The sequence below is a fragment of the Peromyscus maniculatus genome, chromosome 16 (assembly GCF_049852395.1).
Source record: "Peromyscus maniculatus bairdii isolate BWxNUB_F1_BW_parent chromosome 16, HU_Pman_BW_mat_3.1, whole genome shotgun sequence".
NCBI classification, from domain to species: domain Eukaryota; kingdom Metazoa; phylum Chordata; class Mammalia; order Rodentia; family Cricetidae; genus Peromyscus; species Peromyscus maniculatus.
Window position 1 is genome coordinate 13,841,139 of NC_134867.1, and position 20,649 is coordinate 13,861,787.

Sequence of the window (20,649 nt, forward strand, 5' to 3'; positions counted from 1 at the left end):
TCACCAGCTATGTTGGTACTGACCAATTAAAATCACGTACTGTAACATAGTCACCAGGAATTTTAAAAAGTGAGATGAACCTAAGACATGAGGTGATGGGCCTGTTCAGATCGATTAGTTTTAAAAAACAAGTGTGAGATGATCCGTCCCCTTCCAGCTGTGACTCAAAGGGACCCTGGAGCTGGTGGCTGGTAGATCTGCATCATGCTAATGCACACAGACGAAATCTGGATATTCTAATTCAGCGCACAGGGAAGGGCATCATGTGATGTAGGAGGGTGCTGACTGTCGGGCTGAGGTGAAGACACAGGGAGAAGCTGATGTTGGCATTGACTCATCAAGAAGCTTGGAACTGTCTCAGGCTAATGATCTCAACTGGGGACACCAGCAAGTCTTGAAGATGCCACGCAGCCCAAGATTAAAGCCACACCCAAGTGCCCTTCCTAATATAGGGACTCTTGGGATTTGTTCAAAACATGCTGCGCTGCATACTCTTGGTGGGGGGTGGGTCTGGAAAACTGTGGGTGTTTGGTTTCAGAGGGTCAGGAGAAAAGAGGGTGGGCCATGAAAAATGTCCATCCTGTTGCTAGAATCTGAGACAGCCAGAGCCACGTTTCCAATTGACTGCTGCCCAGGAAGTCCTCCCGTAGCTGCGGCCAAGAGTGCCACTTGCCCTAACCAACTCAGTGGAGAAAACAGGGAGGGTCCTCCTAGCCAGACAAGAAAAAGACACTGGCCTGGGCCATCAGCCCACCATCTTGCCGCTGAGGGTCTGTGGAGATGGGGAGGCCACTGAGGACTTAGAGTTCAGAACGAAGGAATTCCTGTCCTTGTTGCTGGTGGACCGCAAACCTGGAGCTCACGGAGCTGTGCAGAGCTCGGGTTTTCTGAGGTGTCAGTTAGAGACTGCACACTTCGCTTATTGCAAATAAAGAGGGAAAATGTGCTCAGGGGAATATGTGCAAAGTTTTGCACGCTCTGATTTGCTGAAAATAGATGAAGAACAAATTAAGTGAAAAAGACAAAAATTCCACAAAGATTCGTCTTCCTAAGAGGCTTCTGGGCTGCATAGCTCCTGCCCAGACCCCAGAGGAGGCAGGAGAGCCAAGGTGTGAGAGGGAATTCCAGTGGAGGTAGATAAAATGACTTCCGTGGACTTCCACACTTGAAAGTATTTTTTAAAGAGTACTTGGATAAGAGCTTATGGTCCTCCCCCCTCTACCCTACCCCCCCCACCCCCCACCCCCCACCCCGTGACCAAAGGAAGACATCCTGACAACTGAGAGCTTCTGTGGACCCTGCCAAATTCTCCCCTTTCTCCACAGGCAGCCATTCCCTTTGGGGTCGGTGTCAAGCATGGGAGCGAGGTGGGGGAGGGGTTACCCTGAATTTTCTTTGCCAAAGATCAAGGGGCCAGTCAGAGCCCAAACACAGTTAAAACTCTCCCTCTCTGTTCCCCCCTCCATTGTGAGTGTGTGGAGGGGGGGAGAGGGGGAAGGAGGAGGGAGGGGACTCTGCACGCGGAACCCTCCTCTGGAGAAAAGACAGACTTCCTTTCCTTTCCGGATGTTTCTTGGGTCCTCTGGCCACCTTCCATGCCACCCTCATCCCCAGGCTGCTCTCCCCGCCCACACCTGCCACTTCCTCTTCCCAAGCATCCAGTCCCTGCTGAAGAAGGAAACAATGAAGTCAGCTGGATGCAGAGGGGAGGAACTTCCCACCAGGACAACCGCAAAATTGTCACAAGCCGCATTTCAACATATAACTACATACATACATACATACATACATACATACATACATACATACGTAACATGAATCTTAAAAAAAAAAAAGTCTTATTAAAGCAAACCTGGAGCCAGGTATTGGGGTGAATGCTGAAAGATCAGAGAAGTAGAACAAGCCACAACTAACCTCACCTGGCCAACTCCTCAGTCTATCCTGTTTCCTCAAACTGGAAGCCTCTGAGTCCTCATCCGAATGGATCTCAGCTGAACTACTGCTAAAAGTCTAAAAGTTTAAAAAGCCTCTAGTTCCTGCCTTATATACCTTTCTGCTTCCTGCCATCACTTCCTGGGATTAAAGGCATGTGCCACATGCCCAGCTGTTTCCAGTGTGGCTTTGAACTCACAGAGATCCAAATAGATTTCTGCCTCTCAAAATGCTAGGATTAAGGGCATGTGCTACCACTGTCTACTCTCTATGTTTAATATAGTGGCTGTTCTGTTCTCTGACCCCCAGATAAGTTTATGGGGGTGCACAATATATCAACCACATATATACATATCTATACACACATATAAACATATATGTGGGCTTTGCATATGAGAGAGGTCACGTGATATTTGTCTTTCTGAGTCTGGGTCACCTCAGCTGACAAAGTAATTTCTGGATCCGTCTGTTTTTGCAAATTTCATATTTCCCCACAACTGAATAAAATGGTGTATATCTACCACATTTTCGTTATCTGCTCACCATCCTGCTATTGTGAGCAGGGCATCAATCAGCATGATTTCCAAGTCTCTGTAGCAGTGTACAGAGTTCTTTGGGTCCATCTTCAGGAGCCATACAACTGGGTCACAGGGTAATCCTACCTTCAGCGTTTTGAGAATCTTCATCCTGATGTGTACAGTGGCTTTCCCCATCCACCAGCAGTGAGTAGGGTTTCTTCTCCCCTGGATCTCCCCAGAATTTGTTTTCTCAATGTTGGCAATTCTGACTAGGGTGAGATGGATTCTTGGTCTAGTTTAACTTGCATTTCCCTGGTGGCTAAGGATGCTGAATACCATTTTTAAAACTACTTATGACCATTTGTGTCTCATCTTTTCAGAACTGTGTTCAGTCCAGTCACTGGTGTATTAATGGGCAGTGGGTTTTCTCGGTGTTTAAATTTTGCAGTTTCTATATTCTAGACATTACCCTGCCCCCGTCTGAAGTGTGGCTGGTAAAGACTTTCTGCCTTCTGTGGACTGTTTGCTTTGCTGACGGCTCCCTTTGCTGGGCAGGTTCTTCATATCGCATAACCCCATTTGTCAGTTCTGTGGTTATTCTCTGTGCTCTTGGAGTCCTGTTCAGCCCTTGCCTGTGCTTATGGCCCAGCGTCCTCTGGCAGTTCCCTGTTCTTATTTACCTTCCTCCCTCCCCCCGGTTGTCTGTGCCCAAATACTTGGTGTATTTACATTTTACAGTGCTTTAATCCTAGGGTACAGGGAGTTTTATATTTTCCTTTTTTACATGCTACCACAGAAGACTAAATACTTTTGCTTGGTCGCCACTTGCCTGAGGATGTGTTGCTTGCAGACTTTCAAAACCACATGCCATGAGCAAATGACATTCAGTGGTCACCCCTTTTCCTGCGGTGCACCCCAAAAGTTCTGCCATTTGTGTTATGGCTCTACTTCCCTTTCAGTGGGAACTTGTTTGTAGCACAATGGAGCCATCATATTTAGAGGACTCATTTTAAAAATATGATGATTGGACTTGATTAATGACTGGGAAACCCCCCAACTATCTGTCTGTCATCTGTAAAACAGCAGTCGGATACCGAGTCTGGATTAGTCATCTTTCCTAAAGTCACATGAAAACGTTGCAAGCATTGGCAGCCCTTCTCATACCTGGGACCACCCCCCTCAGACCCTCACAGACAGCTTCCCTGTGCGTTCCCACAGTCCTCTGCTTTCCTGGTGTGTAAATGCTGAGGGGGTCTAGCGCTGGCCAGGGAGGAGGCAGGCGGCTTGGGTCGGGAGCAGCCGCCCAGAGAGAGCAACCACATCAGCGCCCCTGAGTGGCGCCTGTCTTGACTGCCTGTAGGGGAGCAGTGGCCATGCTTCACCGCCGTCCCCATCACAGGAAGCCGACCCCATCACAGGAAGCCGACCCCTTCACAGGAAGCCGACCCACCTCCTTGGATAGGCTGATATTCAGCTAGCCCTGAACACGCAGGCCCGCCATGCTCCCTAAGTGTTGGTTTTGGCGGAGCGCTCCTATTTCGTCTGACTAATCCCCACCTCGAGCCAACCTCAGAGTCATGTGCAGGCCGGGTTCCTCAAGCCTGCCTGAGTGCTCCGAAAAGCTTCCATTTCCAATTTCATCTCGAGGTTGAGGGCACTCATTATATGGATCCTTCTCTTGTGGTAAAGGTTCCACGAAATAAGCAAAGTTCCTAAAATGACTAGATCTCCTAGAAGCTTATGCACGGATGCGTATGCACATGTATGTGTGTGTGCATGTATGTATGCATGCCATATCTTTTTACTGGCTTTGTGGTTCTTGAGTCTTTCAGTCCACACACTGGTGACAAAGAAAGGCTGATTCCAATGGCATGACAATGAAAATGAGTGGGGACTGGAGAGATGGCTCAGCAGTTAAGAACACTGACTGCTCTTCTAGAGGACCAGGGTTCAATTCCCAGCACCCACATGGCAGCTAACAACTGTCTGTAACTCCAAGATCTGATACCCTTACACAGACATACATACAGGCAAAATACCAAGGTACATAAAATAAGAATATATATATATACATATATATATGTATATATATATATATATATATATATATATATATATATATATATATATATGATGAGTGTGGTCTGTAGCTGACGGTACTTCAAGTCCTTGTGGGTATCCTGAGAACTTGCCCATCCCATGTCATTTCTATTTCATTCTATTTTGAGACCATGGCTTGGCAGATTGAAAACTTTCAACAGTATGAACATACTGTGCTAGAGTGCAGGGTGGTGGGGGTGGGGGTGCGGGGCGGGGGCTGTCTATCTCCCAGAGGAAGGAAAGAAGCTAAATCGGACCTTGGTTTCTAGAGCTGCTAGTCTTGCAAAACATATAATTAGCACATCCCCAAACAAAGGAAGTCCGTTTGGGTGACAAGTTAGCTCCAGAGGTGAAAGGCAGGTCTGATGGGTTGGCTACGGCAGCCTGTATGTCACACTGTCTGACTCCAGGGTTTCTCGCATTCTAGGGTCTGAGCTTCAAGAGCTGCAGAAAATGATTGACAGTCTCCTGAGCCCCCAGGACCCGAGCCAGGTGGCCCAGGCCCTCCTCCTCCGAAGGGAGGTGACGTGGCTTCAGTTTGATGCTGCAATGAGACATCTCCTCCGGTAAGGGCGGCAGAGCGGCCGTGGCTGCCAGGGAGAGTCTGCCGAGCAGGTGCTTGCTGAGGCCCTGTTCAGGGAGGCCACAGTTAGCAAGATTAGATAAGGAGCCTAAAATAGGCTACAGGCGGATCCAGCAGGATGGCGGGCTTCCAAATGGTTCCTGCAAAGCCTGTCCGTGTGGAATCTGCCCCGGTAATTCTGAGGTTTTTAAAGACAATTTCCAAACAGTCTGTGTAACAATGGCTACTTTTAGTATTGAGTTTATATTGTAGGGAGTCAAGCTTTTGTACTTCTGAAGATCATTATTCTGAAAACTTAATTTTGCCTTTTCGGCTCTGCCTTTCAAAGGGACAACATTTACCGTTCACTTGAAGCCCGGAGAACTAGCTTCAGGGATTGATTTTTAAGTAAATCTACCTTGATCTTGTAGGAACCATCTCCTCAAGTATTCTGCTTACAAAAGTTTTATATTTGCCTGATTCATTGTGATTCTGTTGGATTTGGGTTGAGTTTGGACTAATATTCATGTTTCCAGAAAATGTTTTGTATGAGAAAGAAAATGAGTCGGGCCTGAGCACCCCGGATTTGTGTGTGTGTGTGTGTGTGTGTGTGTGTAGGGTGTGTGTGTAGGTTGTGTGTGTGTGTGTGTGTGTGTGTGTGTAGGGTGTGTGTGTAGGGTGTGTGTGTGTGTGTGTGTGTAGGGTGTGTGTGTAGGGTGTGTGTATATGTGTGTGTGTGTATGTGTGTGTAGGGTGTGTGTGTGTGTAGGGGGTGTGCTTGTTGTTTTTAATTAGAGCAAAGAGCAGCAAGAACAAAATCCTAGTATCTTGCTACGTAGCTCAGGAAATCCTGAAACTTACTGAATAGCCAAGGCAGGCCTTGAACTTGCAATCTTCCTGTCTTAGCCTCCTGAGTGGCCCAACTATTTCTCCAGCCCAACTCTGATCATTCTCTTGTTTTGTTTTGAAACAAAGTCTTATCTGTAGCCCTTGTTGGTCTGGAACCTGCTTTGTAAACCTGGCCAGCCTTGAACTTGGACCAGTCTTCCAGGGCTAGGATTACAGTCATGAGCCACCTCCCCGACTCCGGCCCCAACCCAGCAGCAATTCTTAAATTACCAAAATTTACCAACTTCTTCCAATCCATCTCCAGTGTGAGTATTCAGCCAAACAGGGCTCCAAAGGGCTGGGCCAGAGAATTACAAGTGTTTCCCACCTTTAGCAAAAAGCATCCATAGAGGCCGGGCGGTGGTGGTACACGCCTTTAGTCCCAGCACTCGGGAGGCAGAGCCAGGTGGATCTCTGTGAGTTCGAGGCCAGCCTGGGCTACCAAGTGAGTCCCAGGAAAGGTGCAAAGCTACACAGAGGAACCCTGTCTCGAAAAAACAAAAAAAAAAAAAAAAAAAAAAAAAAAAGCATCCATAGAGAACAGAGATATGCGATTATACTGAATGAACATGTTTGTCTACTTTGCATTTGCTTTTTTCTGCCAATGATTCCTGGATTTAGAATATAAATTTAGCAGTGCAGGACTTCCTGTGACTTTTTTACTTTTCATTGACAAACAGCTGTAGCCTAGTTGAGCTTGTCAGCCATGAAGCCTGTGCATGTCAAGATGGCCTCTGAGTGTGGCACTGAGTTGACCTCTGAACTCTGAAAGCCTAAAAGGGTTTGTCTATTTCTTTGTGCCTTTTCATTTTGGCTTGGTTTGGCTTTTGTTTTTGTTTTAGAGACAGGTTTTCCTCTAGCCTGGGTTCTTTTGGAACTTCCACAAAGCTCAGCCTTCCAAATACCAAGTTTACAGGCATGAGCCTCCATGTCTGTCTGGCCCAAGGTAGAAATCATAAGAAATTTGTGGAGGAACAGAATCATGTCCCACACATCCTGTATGGTTCCAGCCTTACAGGGCTCTGTCTAGGGAAACCGCTCTGCTTCTCCACACTTGTGTTGTCCTGCACTGTGTGGCCAGGACAGTGGGGACAAGGTGTCTGGTGCCTGCTTTCTAGGTCTTTCTCAGAGGAAACCACCCAGGAGGCACACCTGGCATTCTTTATTTGGTCCATCTTCCTGGTCTTTTTTTTTTTTTCTTCCCAAAAGACTTCCTGCTGAGTGTGTGTGGAGTTACACACTAGAACCAGAGCCTTAGGAGGGTTAGCTTCAAAACCTGTGAACTGTGGTAGTTTCTGGGCAGCGGCATGGTCAAGAAGGGGACTCAGAAGAGATAAAGAAAGGCTGACAGAGCAATGTTGCCCTCTCCACTGTCTGAGGTAGTGCTGAGAGTGTTTAGATCTTCAGGAGACAGGACCCAGGTAAAGTTCCTTGGACCAGCTCAGAATATACCTGAGCATGCAGGGCTCGTTGACCCAGGGAAAGATCTGCTTCTGCGAGGTGAAGGCTCCTCTTGAGTTTGCAAAGGAGGTTGTAGACTCTTTCCTGGAATGAGGGGAGCATGCTTCCAAAGACTCAGTGAAACAGGAAGGATACAGGACAATGCAAAGTTACCCATCACCACCCTCTTACCCACATAACGGAGACACAGAGATGGGGTTGCCTGACGTATTCCCACTACCCTCCCCACCTGCCCTGGAGGGCATCAGGGGGAGCTTGGTGAAAATCTTCGGCTGTCCCCTAACAGGTCAGAGTCATGCTGTCTAGGCCCAACATTTACCTCCGTCCATTGAGGATTTATCTAACTCCTGGGCCACGATGTGCCTGGGCGTCAAGTTTATCTGTAGTGCTAGGTAAGGCAAGCACTTTCCTTGGGTGTAAATGGTTGAACGGAAGGGGTGTTTCAGGCCAGTGGTGTCCCTGTAACTCAGGAGATGGCAGACTCTGCTACTGGCATATGCCTGTCTTTGTGTAGCCCTTGGCTAAGGGTATGGACTTCACATGTTTAAGTTGCTGGGGGGGGGGGGGAATCAATAGAAAACAGTATTTAGTGACATATGGAAATTACATGGGGTGGGCATGGTAGTGCCTGCCTTTAATCTCAGCACTCAGGCAGCAGAATCGAGTGGATCTTTCTGAGTTCAAGGCCAGCCTGGTCTGCATAGTGAGTTCCAGGCTAACCAAGACTACACAGTGAGAGCTTGTTTCAAAATAAAGCAAACAAACACACACACCCCGCCCTCCCCCCCAAAAAACCATGAATTTCTTATTTCAGTATCCACAAATAAAGTTTTTCTGAAGAAATCCAGGCCTCTTATTTAGTTATTTTTGTTTATTTTTATTTTGTTTTGTTTTGTTTTGTTTTTTAGACAAGTTCTTTCTCTGTAGCCCAGGCTGCCATCAAACTCCCGATCATCATCACAAGCACTAGGTTTACACATGTGCCCTCATGCCCAGCACAGGCCCATTTACTTGTGGGGTCTCTCTGTCCACTCCAGCCATGGGATGGGATAGGATCTACACAGCCACGGATGATAACCATTTGGCTCTTCAATCAAAAGTTTGCCGTCCTCTGAGCTCCAAAACAGAACTCCTTTGCAGTTTGGGCGTGGAGGGGGGAGAAGTCCTTCAGAGGCACCCTGTAATAGAGGATGGAACAGTCATGTACCGTTGCCACTCGGGGTGACTGGGAGGAGAAATGGGGAGATGTCCGAGGATGTGCCGACTCCAAGCCTCCTTTAGGAGATCCTGGGCTCTTCTTCTTTAGTTTTGCTTCATTTTAAAGTTTAGTCTGATTCTTCTGCTGCTCTGGTTTAAGTGCTTCTAATCATTCAGATGTCAACATGTGACTTAAGACCATCTGGGAGTTTCACGGGACATGGGCTTGGTGCAAGGCCATGGCCCCAGTCTCTAGCATTGGAGAAGCACGGAGCCTTAACTGTGCCCTGCCTGCCAAGGCAGGTTTTGTCATATTCTGGCCTCCAGGGAAGAGCTCCAGTGCACATCCTGAGTGTCCATCCCTCTCTGAGGTCCTGGTCTAAAGCAGCTTGCCCGGCATCGGGCTATTGGCAGCCCTCTCCCCTGAGATAGGGTAGGCCTCCTAGGAGCCCACCCCCACCCCCACCCCACCCCCACCCCCGCCGTGTGTTGATACAGAAGCATACAGGGTATGGCAGAAGTGTTTGAAGAATTGGATGTTGTGTTGGGCTGCGGAGAGACTGGTTTTTATGATTTATTGGCAGGTGGTAAATGCCCAAGTCATATATGGGTTCTGGGGGCGGAACTCAGCTCTCCAGGCTTAAACCCAGTGAGCCTTCTCATTGGTTCCCACCATGGCGTCTTGAGTGTGTTCATAAGCTGCGCTGGGCAGACTCTGATTGAGGGTAGCCAAGTGGCCAGGCCCTGCCCCGGACTGTAACAGTCATAATGGCCATTTCCAGCCCCTCAAGATGCAGGCAGCCAAGCTTTGCCCTACAGAGACAGAGAACTCAAGATCAGACCATAAAATCCCACCAAACCCAGGCCACCCTGGAAAGCTCTGCCCCCACCTCCCACCCCAGGAAACCCTATCTAAAGCCTGTCTCCTGCTCGGTTCTCTGCCGCTTCTCTCCCAGCAGAGGCAGCCACCCCTTGGTGACTCTCAATAGATCTCTCATGTGAGGTTTGTGGTGTGGTGTATTTGTGGTATTCCTTGGCTCCCGACTGCCAGGATGCCTTTCCCCTCGGAGCTGTAACGCTTACAGAGGGGCCTGGCCAGGCTTGGCCAAAAGAAGGCCCGAGTGACTTGCCACAGGGAGGGCAGGACATTTCAGCATTTCCAAAGTCACGATGCAGCACACGCACACATAATTGCCTAAAGAAATGTAGCTAAAGAAAATGTCATGTTCTCTCTTCTCTCTCTCTTTTTATTTCATTTTTTATTTTTTGCTCTTTCTTCATTATTTTCCCCCTCTTTTTATTTTGTTTGTTTGTTTTTGTTTGAACCGGAGCCTTAAAAACAGGATGAGATGGGGGAGGGTGGGGGCTTAGCTTTGGCTGGGTCACCACTGGGTGCCAAGTCTGTGGGCTAGGCGTTATTTTTACTCCTTTACAGAAAAGGAAAGAGAAATGCAGAGGTGTTTTGTAACTCAATCGGGCCACATGGGCTTTTGGGTCAGAGTTTGTGCTCCCACATCCGACCTGATCCCACAGCCCTTGTCCCTTCCTGCAGCTCAGGGTTAGATGTGGTGATAAATTCTCTTTAAAAATAGAAAAATTCATCTGGTGTGGTGGCACACTCCTTTAATCCCAGCACTCGGGAAGCAGAGGCAGGTAGATCTCTGTTTGAGGCTAGCCTCAGCTAGCCTGGTCTAAGAGCATTTCCAGGACAGCCAGGGTAAAACAGTGAGACCTTGTCCGGGAGGGGAGAGAGTAGGGAGGAAAGGGGATGCTAGCCAGATGTGGTTGCACATCCTTGTAATTTCAGAAGTCTGAGGGAGGACAGATGCTATGAATTTGAGGCCAGCCTGGGCTACATAGTGAATACCAGGATAGACAAAGCTACGTAGGAAGACCATGTCCCCCCACAAAAATAGTCAGGGAAAGTAGTGCAAAGCCGTAAGCCCAGAACTTGGGAGGTAGAAGGATTGGACATTCCATCCACACTGAGTTCAAAGCCAACCTGAGCTATATCGGATCCTACTTCAAAACACAACACAACAAGAAGAGTAGATAAAATAGGAAAATAATCGTCTTCGTTAGGGTTTCTATTCTGTCATAGAATGTCATGACCAAAAGCAGCTAGGGAGGAAAGGGGTTTTTTTTAGCTTGCAGTTTATAGTCCTTTATCCAGGGAAGTCACAACAGGAACTCCAGGCAGGAACCTGGAGGCAGAAATTGACCCAGAGGCCATGGAGGAGTGTCGTTTACTGGCTTGCTCAGCCTGCTTTCTTATAGGACCCAGGACCACAGCCCAGGGATGGCACCACCCACAAAGAGCTGCATCCCCCCCCCCCATCAATCATCAGTCAAAGAAATGTAGCCCAGGCTTTCCCACTGGCCAATCTGCTGGGGGGGGGGTGGCTTCTCAGCTGAGGTCCCGCATCCCAAACATTCCTTACCATGTAAGGTTGACATAAAATTATTCAGCATAGTAAGGAATGTTTGGTGGAACAAACGGAATGGAGAGGGGAAGAAGTGAAAGGCTCTGGCGCTAAAGGATCGCAGTTTGTTTCCCTTGTTCTGGCAAGATGCCTGGCGAACTACTTCACAAAGGCTCACTGGGACTCACAGCTGAAGGGTACGGTCCGCCATGGCCAGAAGAGCATGGAAGCCGGGGTGTGAGGGAGCAGAAGCAGATGAACGCTGGCGCCTTCCTTGTTCCATCCTCTCCCTGGTTTATTCAGCCTGAGCCCCCGGCGATGAGATGGTGCTATCCACATTCAGGGCGGCTCTTCCTTCTTAATTCAGCCTCTGCAGAGACACCCTCAGAGACACACCTGGTTGTGTGTCTCATAGGCAATCAAGCTAACAATGAAGACTGCGGCCCCCTCTTAATAATTACACTGTACAGTTCCCTGGGAAGCTCGAACACACGAACCTTTGTTTACACCCATCTCCAACTCACAGCATCTGGCGTGTGAACAGAGGAATTGGGGATGAAGGGAAGGAGGTAGCCTTGGGTCCTGTTGACTTTTCCTTGGAGACAAATGCTATCCACCACAGATGGTGCACAGACTTACAGACCCAAGAAACAGTCCCACCCAGTGTAGCTAGGTAAACTAGTGAGTTCCACTTGAGTCACTTATGGGTGAATCGATGCCTTCAAGAGCATGGGCAGCCATGCCATCCAAAGCTGGTTGTCCTCTCTTACCACCTCCCCAAAACTGTTTACCACATATAGAGACTAAGAGAGGGGTGTCGCCACATGAGCACCTCTGTGCCTTCATGACTGAAAGATCGCGGGCCTAGTCTCGGGTTGGTCTTCTGCCTGTAATCACTTCTGCCAAGAGTTCAAGAAGGCGAAGGCCATGCCATAGCAGCGGGCAGCATTCCATAATACCTTGGCTCCTCAGGAGGGCTCTAAAACCTTTCCAAGAACTGAAGCCGCTTTGCTAAGTGTTTGTTCCAACATACTTCACCAACTTTCTAAGATAATAATAGAACACATCAGGGCTCAGCAGTTCAGCGCATGTATTGTTCTTGCATAGGATCAGAGTTCGGTTCCCAGCAGCCATATCAAGTTCTCACCCACCTGTTACTCCAGCTTTGGGAGATCTTTCACCCGCTGTCGGCCACTGTAGGCACCAGCACTCACGTGCACATATCCCACCCACCCCCAACATACACATAATATTTTCAAAAATAAACCTTCAAAGGAAAGCGAGACAGAGAGATCGTGTCACAGACTGAACACGGAAGATTGAACAAAGCCGGCCTCTGAAGGGGGGAGAAGGGGAGACGGAGGGGAGGGGAGGGAGAGCAGAAGAGGAGGGGAAGGGGAGCCCTGAGAACTGGTGGTAGCAGGACTCATGCAATGGAAGAAGCTTTTCCAGTCCCTCTTCTGCGTTCGTGACTTGTGCTGAACTGTGTTTCTGTTGGAAGGGCCTGCTTTCCGATACCGTCATTTTAAGTAAGCATAGACATGGTGTGTGTATACGGCACATGTACCCTTATATGCCATGGAAAGATCTGGGGAATTTAGAGGAAGGTGGGAAGCATTTCTGCTGCACTGGGCTCGATGTGGATGGAGGTGACAGCCTGTGTGAGGTTCGTCTTTGTGCCTCCTGGCTCAGTACCGTGAACATTCTAGCCACACTCTATCAGGGCTGCACTTGGGATGCTGGGCTTTTCCTAGCAGGGCCCACTGAGAAATCACAGGGAAGTTAAGAGAAACAGGGAAAAGTTTGTGTAGCCTTCAGGCAACCCCAACCTCCATTCTGAATAGAGCGTGGAGCTAGGTGTAGCTCAGTGTAGAGTACAGGCTTAACATGTTCAGTGTCAACACACACACACACACACACACACACACACACACACACACACACACACGCATGCATGCACCACCCATCAGCAGTTTTATTCACTCTCTGAGTGTTCCACTATGAAGTTCATAGGTTCCTACTTCTGCTGATGGCAAAAATATTTCCCTTTCCGATGCCACATTGTTGAATCACACAAGTTTAAAAGTGGTCACCATGGAATTCCAAGCCAGTTAGTTATGGTTTGTTTTGGTTACCTCCTATTCACCCTATTGGTGAGGAAAAGATTCTACTCTGGGTTTTGCGATGCCCGAACAAATGGCACCAGATCCTGGACCTCGTAAGATCAATAGCAGTTTGTTAGTGCTGTGTCTTCACAGGAAGGAGAGGACGCTCTGCAGGCCACCCAGTCCATGTGTGGATACCGTGACCGTGCGGGGGCGGAGGGAGGCACACTCGGCAGTTTAAGAGGGTGCGGCATTCCCGGGTTACTAGGGAGGACAAGATCAGTTTGTTTGCCTAGCTCCAGGGTCGGGCAGGAAACAGCTGCTGCCCGGGGACAGTGGAAAGAGCACCAGCTCCCTTGATAAGGAGTGTGGGTGGACATGGGAACCTTATCCTGGGGGACGGGAGAAGCTGTGATTAGATTATCCGAGGCCCTTCCAGGTGTCTAGGCAATTCCTAATACTGGGCCTTAACTTTAGAGCTCACCCCCACCTGCCCTTGCTCTTCCTCTCAGAGGAAGCCCAAGCTCTAAGCGGTGCTGGTGAAGGATGCTGGGAGTTAGAGAGGCCACTTGACTCCCCTCTGTTGTGGGTTGTCAGGTCCACTCCGACCTCTCATGGTTGGTTTCCTGTTCCATGATGGACATTCCCTGATGGGGCTCAGGCACTCCCCAGTCTCCCCAGAAAGGGTCTGCTAGCCTCCTCAGGTCCATCAACTGACATTTCCCTCAGTCTCCTTTCTCCTTGGTACCTGGTTTGGGAGAGCTGGTCTCCACAGAAGACGTCAGTTCTCAGAGATACCCTTCCCCAAGTTACCCTGTGTCAGCACTTTGCTGGGACATCCTTTGTACATTAGAGACAGACGTCTAGCTGAGATCTAGAAACTCTGTACTTCCTTGTTAGTCTCATTTCCTTTGGGGCAGGAAATCACCCTGAATTATCCCACATGCATCTCGTTCTTGCTTGCGCTATAAATTTCACGCTTTGGTCTTGTGGGTTTGCCGTTCTTGATGTGCAAAGCCAAATTTTGTTTCAATAAAACGAAAGTGTTTTCTCCCGTATCCCCGGATCTTACGTAACCTAAACTTTGGTTTTATAGATTTGAACTGTTACTTTAGCTATTACCTTTAAAAGCGTCCAGCAGACAGCCGAACTCTTTCTCCTGGAGCTGTCAAAGAGATGCCCAGTTTGGTAGCCACCTGTGGCTGGTTAATTCAAGTTAGTAGGAGCTAAAATTAAGTCAAATTTAAAACTCAATCCCTCATTCACGAGAGCTGCACTTCCGGTGTCCAGCATGTAGCCCAGCGCCTTTTGAACATTCCAGCTTCCTGAAAGTTCTATCAATGTACTCACTCTGTTGATAGAAAGTGTCAATTTCTCCCATTAATAATATCAACTCCCCCCAGAGGGCTGTAGACTATGAGAGGGAAGGGAAGTATGGGTGGTGTGGTTGAGGGAGAAACCATGTTACTCTTCCAGAATATTCTCTTGCTACAGTAAGTTTGAAGAAAGTTCTGGGCTTTGAAAGCGTAAGTAACCATACTAAACAAAACCTCTCACCATATTTTGACAGAACATTTTTGGCAGCAGGAAATGCTCCCGCCCACCAGTCTGTCGCAGAAGGTGTGTGCCATGGTTTGCCACCGCTGAGCAACTCCCTCGGGAGGAGCATCTTCGCCTCACAGCTCAGCCTGCCCCAGCCGCTGCATCCACGGGACCTCCAGGTGAGTTTGGGAAGCGTTGTGTGGAATACAGGGGTGGTGTCCCTTCAATTCCGTTTGGCTTCCGTTTTCCAGGGTCTTCAGTGGCCCTCAGCCATCATTGGCCTTCCTTCCTTCACACAGGGAGCCACAGGAGCTCGTAACCAGGAGTTAGACCCAGGCAGGGTCTTTCTCCAAATGTTGAAAGGGGTGATTGGGGGCAACAGCCTGTCTGCTCACAGCTGTCGGGGGGCGGGGGAACGACAAAACACCCCAAAAGGCTCTATCTTTTCTTTTCAATAAATAATGGTGCAATTACAATGCATAAATAAGTCAGGCCCTGGGCTTTGAATTGCCCTGGTTACAACATGTGTTATCAAATGTAATCCTGGCAACTACGATTCCTCCCTGGCAGGCGCGTTAACCAGTTCTACAGAGGTCAAAGTCCAGGAAAGCCGGAGATGAGACTACTGAGAGAGTCAGAGCAGCGTCAGGTTCCCAGACCTTATGTTACTTTTCTATTGCCACAAACACGGGCCCAAGCCTGAACTTAACAGGTTAGGGCGATAAGCATGCATCATCACTCCGAGATTCTGAGCGGCTCAGGGTTCCTCTGGAGGGCTGCAATCGAGGAGCCGGCCGGGCCTGAAGATCGTCATCTCAGGGCACAGCTGGAGAGGTTAGCCTCCAGCCTCATTCATCCAGCTGCCAGGAGAGCCGCATTCAAGGTCATTGCCACAGTTTTCACCACAGCACGTGCCCAACATGGAAAATGGCTTCCCCGGAGCAAGAGGGGGAACCTTTGCGCGACCTGACTTCAGAACTGACACCATCGCTTCTGCCATGTTCCAGTCACTAACAATAAGCCATGCTGGAAGGGTGGGAAGGGCACCACCCTACCTCCTTCTGCAGACCCCCGTTTTAGTTTTTCTGTTACATTTCTCTCCCCGCTCTCTCTGTATGTATGTATGTGTGTGCACATGTGTGCACGTGCATGTGCTCTTGTGGGCACATGTAAGTCAGAAGACAACTTGCAGGAGTCAGTTCTTTCTTTCCACCGTCTGGATCTGGGGATCAAGCTCAGGTCATCGACTTGGTGACAAGCTCCTTTACCCACTGAACCCCTCCCCCACGCAGTCCAAGCTGTAGCCAAATATGACCTTGACTCCTATTTCTCCCGTCTGCACTCCCAAGTGTTAGGATTACAGGCGTGTACCCAGCTCTAACCATTAAACCCTGTCTCCTGATGGAAAGTGTTTGTGTACACAGCTTTAAAATCACCTTGCAAGCCTCCTACTTCATCATTAGAAATGATTCAACACCAACCCCAGGCAAGTCCCATACTTCCATGCTAAATGACAGATTAGTCACAGATTGGTCCAATCTTCGAGCCTCTTTGAGACCCACCAGACGCTGAGCTTGCTGCTGATGTCTTTGGACGTTGTCTTGGATTAGGTGGGTGTGGGTGTCCTGGCTACACCCATCTCTGTCTCTAGGAGGTGACTAAGAACCAGGTCTAGAAGTATAGAATGGGGCTCAGTCGACAGTCCCCGGGGTCCGGGGTTCACATGGTGTCATAAGACAGAACATGCCTCCGTGGTTCTGTAATACAGAGAAGACTGGGGTCGGCTGTACCCCTGTAGACTGGTCTGAGCAGATGTCTAAAGTCGAGCACAGTGATGAGGCAGGACAGCGGAAGGTCCCTAAATGTAGACAGCATTTAACTAAGTTTACTTTTGTCGTTTAAACACTCTCGGCATTGTATTATTCCAGTACTTCTTTTCTTTTGTTTCTTTTGAGACAGGGTCTCGCTGTCTAACCCAGTGGTTCTCACCCTTCCTAATGCCGTGACCCTCTAATACAGTTCCTCATGCTGTGGTGACCCCCAACCATAACATTATTTTCATTGCTGCTTCATAGCTGTAATTTTGCTACTGTTATGACTGTAGTATAAATATCTGTATTTTCCGGTAGACTTAGGCGTCCCCTGTGAAAGGGTCTTTCAATCCCCAAGTGGGTCAAGACCCACAGGTTGATAACCACTGGTTTAGCTGAAGCTGGCCTCAAACTTGGAATCCTCCTGCATCAGTCTCTCAAGTGCTGGGTTTACAGGTGTATGCCACCACAACCCTCTTGTTCTGGAACTTTGGACATTGGCGCCAAGACTATCTCAGGAAAACAGGGAAAAGTAGTAATGACTGCAAGTCTTTCCTCTGCGTCACTGAGCACGCTCCAGTGAGAATCATCCTAGGGGGCTTTGGAGATGGATGCAGAAATCTTGCCCGTGCATAAATGTCTTCATCTGAGGGATGCACGAGACCAGTCTCATGTCCATTGTTTGTCTCCTTTAGGCATTTACGATGTTCCCATGGAGGGCGTTTCTGGAAGATGGTGGACCGTTTCCAGCTATGAGCAGCGTCCCAAACACCTTAGAGTATGATATGCAGGTAGGGCTGTCTTCCTACTTGTTGGAGAGAACTGAGCACAGGCTGCAAAGCAGGGCATCACCAGGCTCCTGCTCTAGCCAGTGGTGATTTAGCAGATAAGTGGGGGTTTAATTATGAAGCTGTAACCTGAGAGTGCAAGGTGAGTCATATTTTCTTATTGTGGAAAAAATCGTGCTGTCAGCAGCTACGGGCCTTGGCTGTGGACTCAGCTACAGTTCCCAGGACAGCAATGACCTAGAGGAGGGGCCACTCGTCTGGAGTCACCGCCTGAGCCTCTTGGAGAAACTGCCACCTGACCCTCAGAGGCGTGGGACACCTGCCCTGGGATGGGAACTGCTTAGGCAGGGCCGAGGAAGGGATTTTCTTTAATTGTTCTAGCCATCATGATGCTTCTTTAAATGGTTTCGAAAAAGATTTTGTTTTTTCATGATTAAGTAAATAACAATATATTTTAAAAATTGTGTGTGTGTGTGTGTGTGTGTGTGTGTGTGTGTGTGTGTATTTGGCTTCAGAATATGGAGTGTGGAGTTGAGGTAGGGCAAGATGGGCTATATATGGGTGAATGTAATATGTTTGCATTTGTGTATGTTTAAAATCCTCCATGAGTAAAAAGGTATTTTAACAGTAAAAGCAAGAGGGTTTAAAAACAAAATCAGACACACATTTTGGGTCTTTCTTCTGGTCTCCCACCCCCACCCCACCCTGCCCCAGGGAATGCCTGTGTGTGTATCTGTACTTTTAAAGGAAACTGATTATACCACACATTCGTTGTACCTGCTGTAAGGCTGGGAGATTTGCTACACAGAAACCTAAAACATTCAAGAAGGACTTGAAGCTAGAAATATTCCTCTGATTTTTTTTTTTATTAGTCGAGAGGGTGAAGGTTATAAACATAGTTGCACTTAATACTTTTCTTCAAAACCACGTATAAAGGATACGTGGACCTCTTCAAAATGGAAGGGTATTTTTGTTTGCTTTTAGATGTGTCTCTGTGGGCTGAGTGACCGTGACCGCAAAGTGGCCCACGGAGAGCTGGTGGGTGTGCAGACGCTAATGGAAGACGTACTTCTGAGCAGCTATCACGTGATCACGGAGGCGTCTCCAGAATGGCAAGCCACACTGGGCAACACCCAGGTACTCTTAGCCAGTGGTCTACAGAGTTGGCCGGTGCTGTATTGTACTAAAGGACTTTCCTATTTTGAAAGACGGACTAGAGGGCTATCTTGCCCATAGCTGCCCCCCCCCCCCATGCCAAGAGTGTGGTAACGCCACAAAGCAGTGGTGGTGAAACCTGGAACTCTATTCTCAGGTATTTTCTTACACAGTGAGTCTCATGATTAAATTCTCACTTACTTTATCTACTTAAAGGGGTTTTTGTTTGTTTGTTTGTTTGTTTTTGTAGGGGTGGGGTGGAGAGATGGCTCAGTAGTTACAAGCACTTGCTTCTCTCAGAGGACTGGAGTCCTGTTCCCAGTACCCATATTAGGTGACTTCCAACCACCTATAACTCCAGTTCCAGGGATCCAACTTCCTCTTCTGGCCTCCTCAGGCACCTGCACTGATGTGCACACATCAGCACATGGAGATACATACACACATGCACATATATAATTAAAATGTTTTTGTTTTGTTTTGTTTTTCAGACAGTGTCTCTATGTCATTGGTTCTCAACCTGTGGGTCCGACCCCTTTGGGAGGGCTAAATGACCTTTCACAGGGGTCGCCTAAGATCATCAGGAAACACAAATATTTACATTGCATTCATAACAGTAGCAAAATTACAGTTATGAAGCAGCAGTCAAAATAATTTTATGGTTGGGGGGTCACCACAACATGAAGAACTGTATTAAAGGGTCACAGCATTAGGAGGGTTGAGAACCACTGCTCTGTGTAGACTTGGCTCACTTAGAACTTGCTATTACAGACCACGCTGGCCTTGAACCCATGGAGGTCGGAACCCGGAGGACCTCTGTCTCCTGAATGTTGGGATTAAAGGCTTTGTACTACCACTCCCCGCCAATTAAAAACATTTTTTTAACTTTAAAATCTTTTTGAGGTGGGGTTCTGCTCCGTAGCCCAGCTGGCCTTGAACTCACAATCTTCTGGCCTCAGCTTCCATGTTTAAAATTGAATGAAGGCTGTAGGGAGTCCATTGAAACTTCCCGAGGCAGATACTCAGCTTATGCTTTCCTTGCGAGTTGCTTATTTTAGGACTAGATTTGGGCATCCCAGGAGAGAACCTCAGCAAGCCTGGGGATGCTAGACTGACTGTGTCTCCTCAGCTTAACCTTCGGAAGTTTTGGGTACAAGAATCAGTCCCCACCACGTAAAATAACTCTAAATAATCCTTCATGGACTGGAAACCAGGAAGTGGCACATTGGAGTCAGTGAGCTAGCTGGACCCATACCTAAAGGGCCGCCCAGTCAGATCTCAGCTTTCTAGAAGCCTGCTGCTGTCTGCTCCCTGGCCTCTCTACACTCAAGGACACTAATCAGCCCGCATGGCTGGTCTTTCTTTTCCTTAGCTCTCGGGGCCTCCACAGCAGACATGAGTTACTGAGATTTGATTGTAGGGTGATTTTCTGCTCAGAGTTTTCTTCCCCTCTCATGGACCCTCTCTATGTCCTGGCATTTGAGGTCCCTCCCTCCACATAGATGCACATGTGTAAAAAGGTGTAACATGCATATGAGCACATCGGTGTTCGTCTTCCTGAGCCTGGGTCACCTTGTCTAGTGTCTTTCCAGTTCCGTCCGTTTTCCCCACACTGACTGATTCTGCTTTTTCTGCCTGTGTGCCCCGTTTCCTTACACCCCCCCAGCCACTGATGGACCTCAGTCTGATTGCATTCCCTTGCTATTCCACCAGGGCAGCAAGGAGCATAGACCAACACAGATCTCATCTCTGTGGTAGGACATAGAACCCTTTGAGTAAATGCCAGGAGTGCCCTAGCGGGACCCCGTGGAAGTCCTGTGTTGAGGTCCTTGAGATGCCTCCACACTGATTTCCGCAGTGGGTCTACCAGTTTGCACTCCCACTAAGAGTGGGTAAGTGTTCCCCTTTCCCAGCAACCTCTAACACTGCAGTCATTCCTTCTATTTTTATTGTGTGTGTGTGTGTGTGTGTGTGTGTGTGTGTGTGTGTGTGTGTGTATGTGTCTGTCTGTCTGTCTGTCTGCCTGCCTGTTGCCTCTGTGCAGGTGCCCACAGAGGTTAGAAGAGAGCGTCAGGTCCCTTAGGTCTGGAGTTGCAGGCCATTGTGAGCCACCCTAGCGGGTACTGGAACCAGCCTCTGGTCCTGTGCAGAAGATCTTCACAGCAAG

General features: G+C 48.4%; 1 protein-coding gene across 2 annotated transcripts in view; it reads left to right on the forward strand.

The window, feature by feature from the left end:
• The window catches only part of LOC102904867 (uncharacterized), a 184,374-nt gene that overhangs the window by 115,915 nt on the left and 47,810 nt on the right, over positions 1–20,649 (forward strand). For both annotated transcript variants that reach the window (XM_076552390.1, XM_076552391.1), the window contains exons 30-33: positions 4,978–5,116; positions 14,757–14,907; positions 17,235–17,330; positions 18,312–18,464. In XM_076552390.1, coding sequence (XP_076408505.1) covers positions 4,978–5,116; positions 14,757–14,907; positions 17,235–17,330; positions 18,312–18,464 — 539 coding nt within the window. The remainder of the gene's footprint in view (positions 1–4,977; positions 5,117–14,756; positions 14,908–17,234; positions 17,331–18,311; positions 18,465–20,649) is intronic.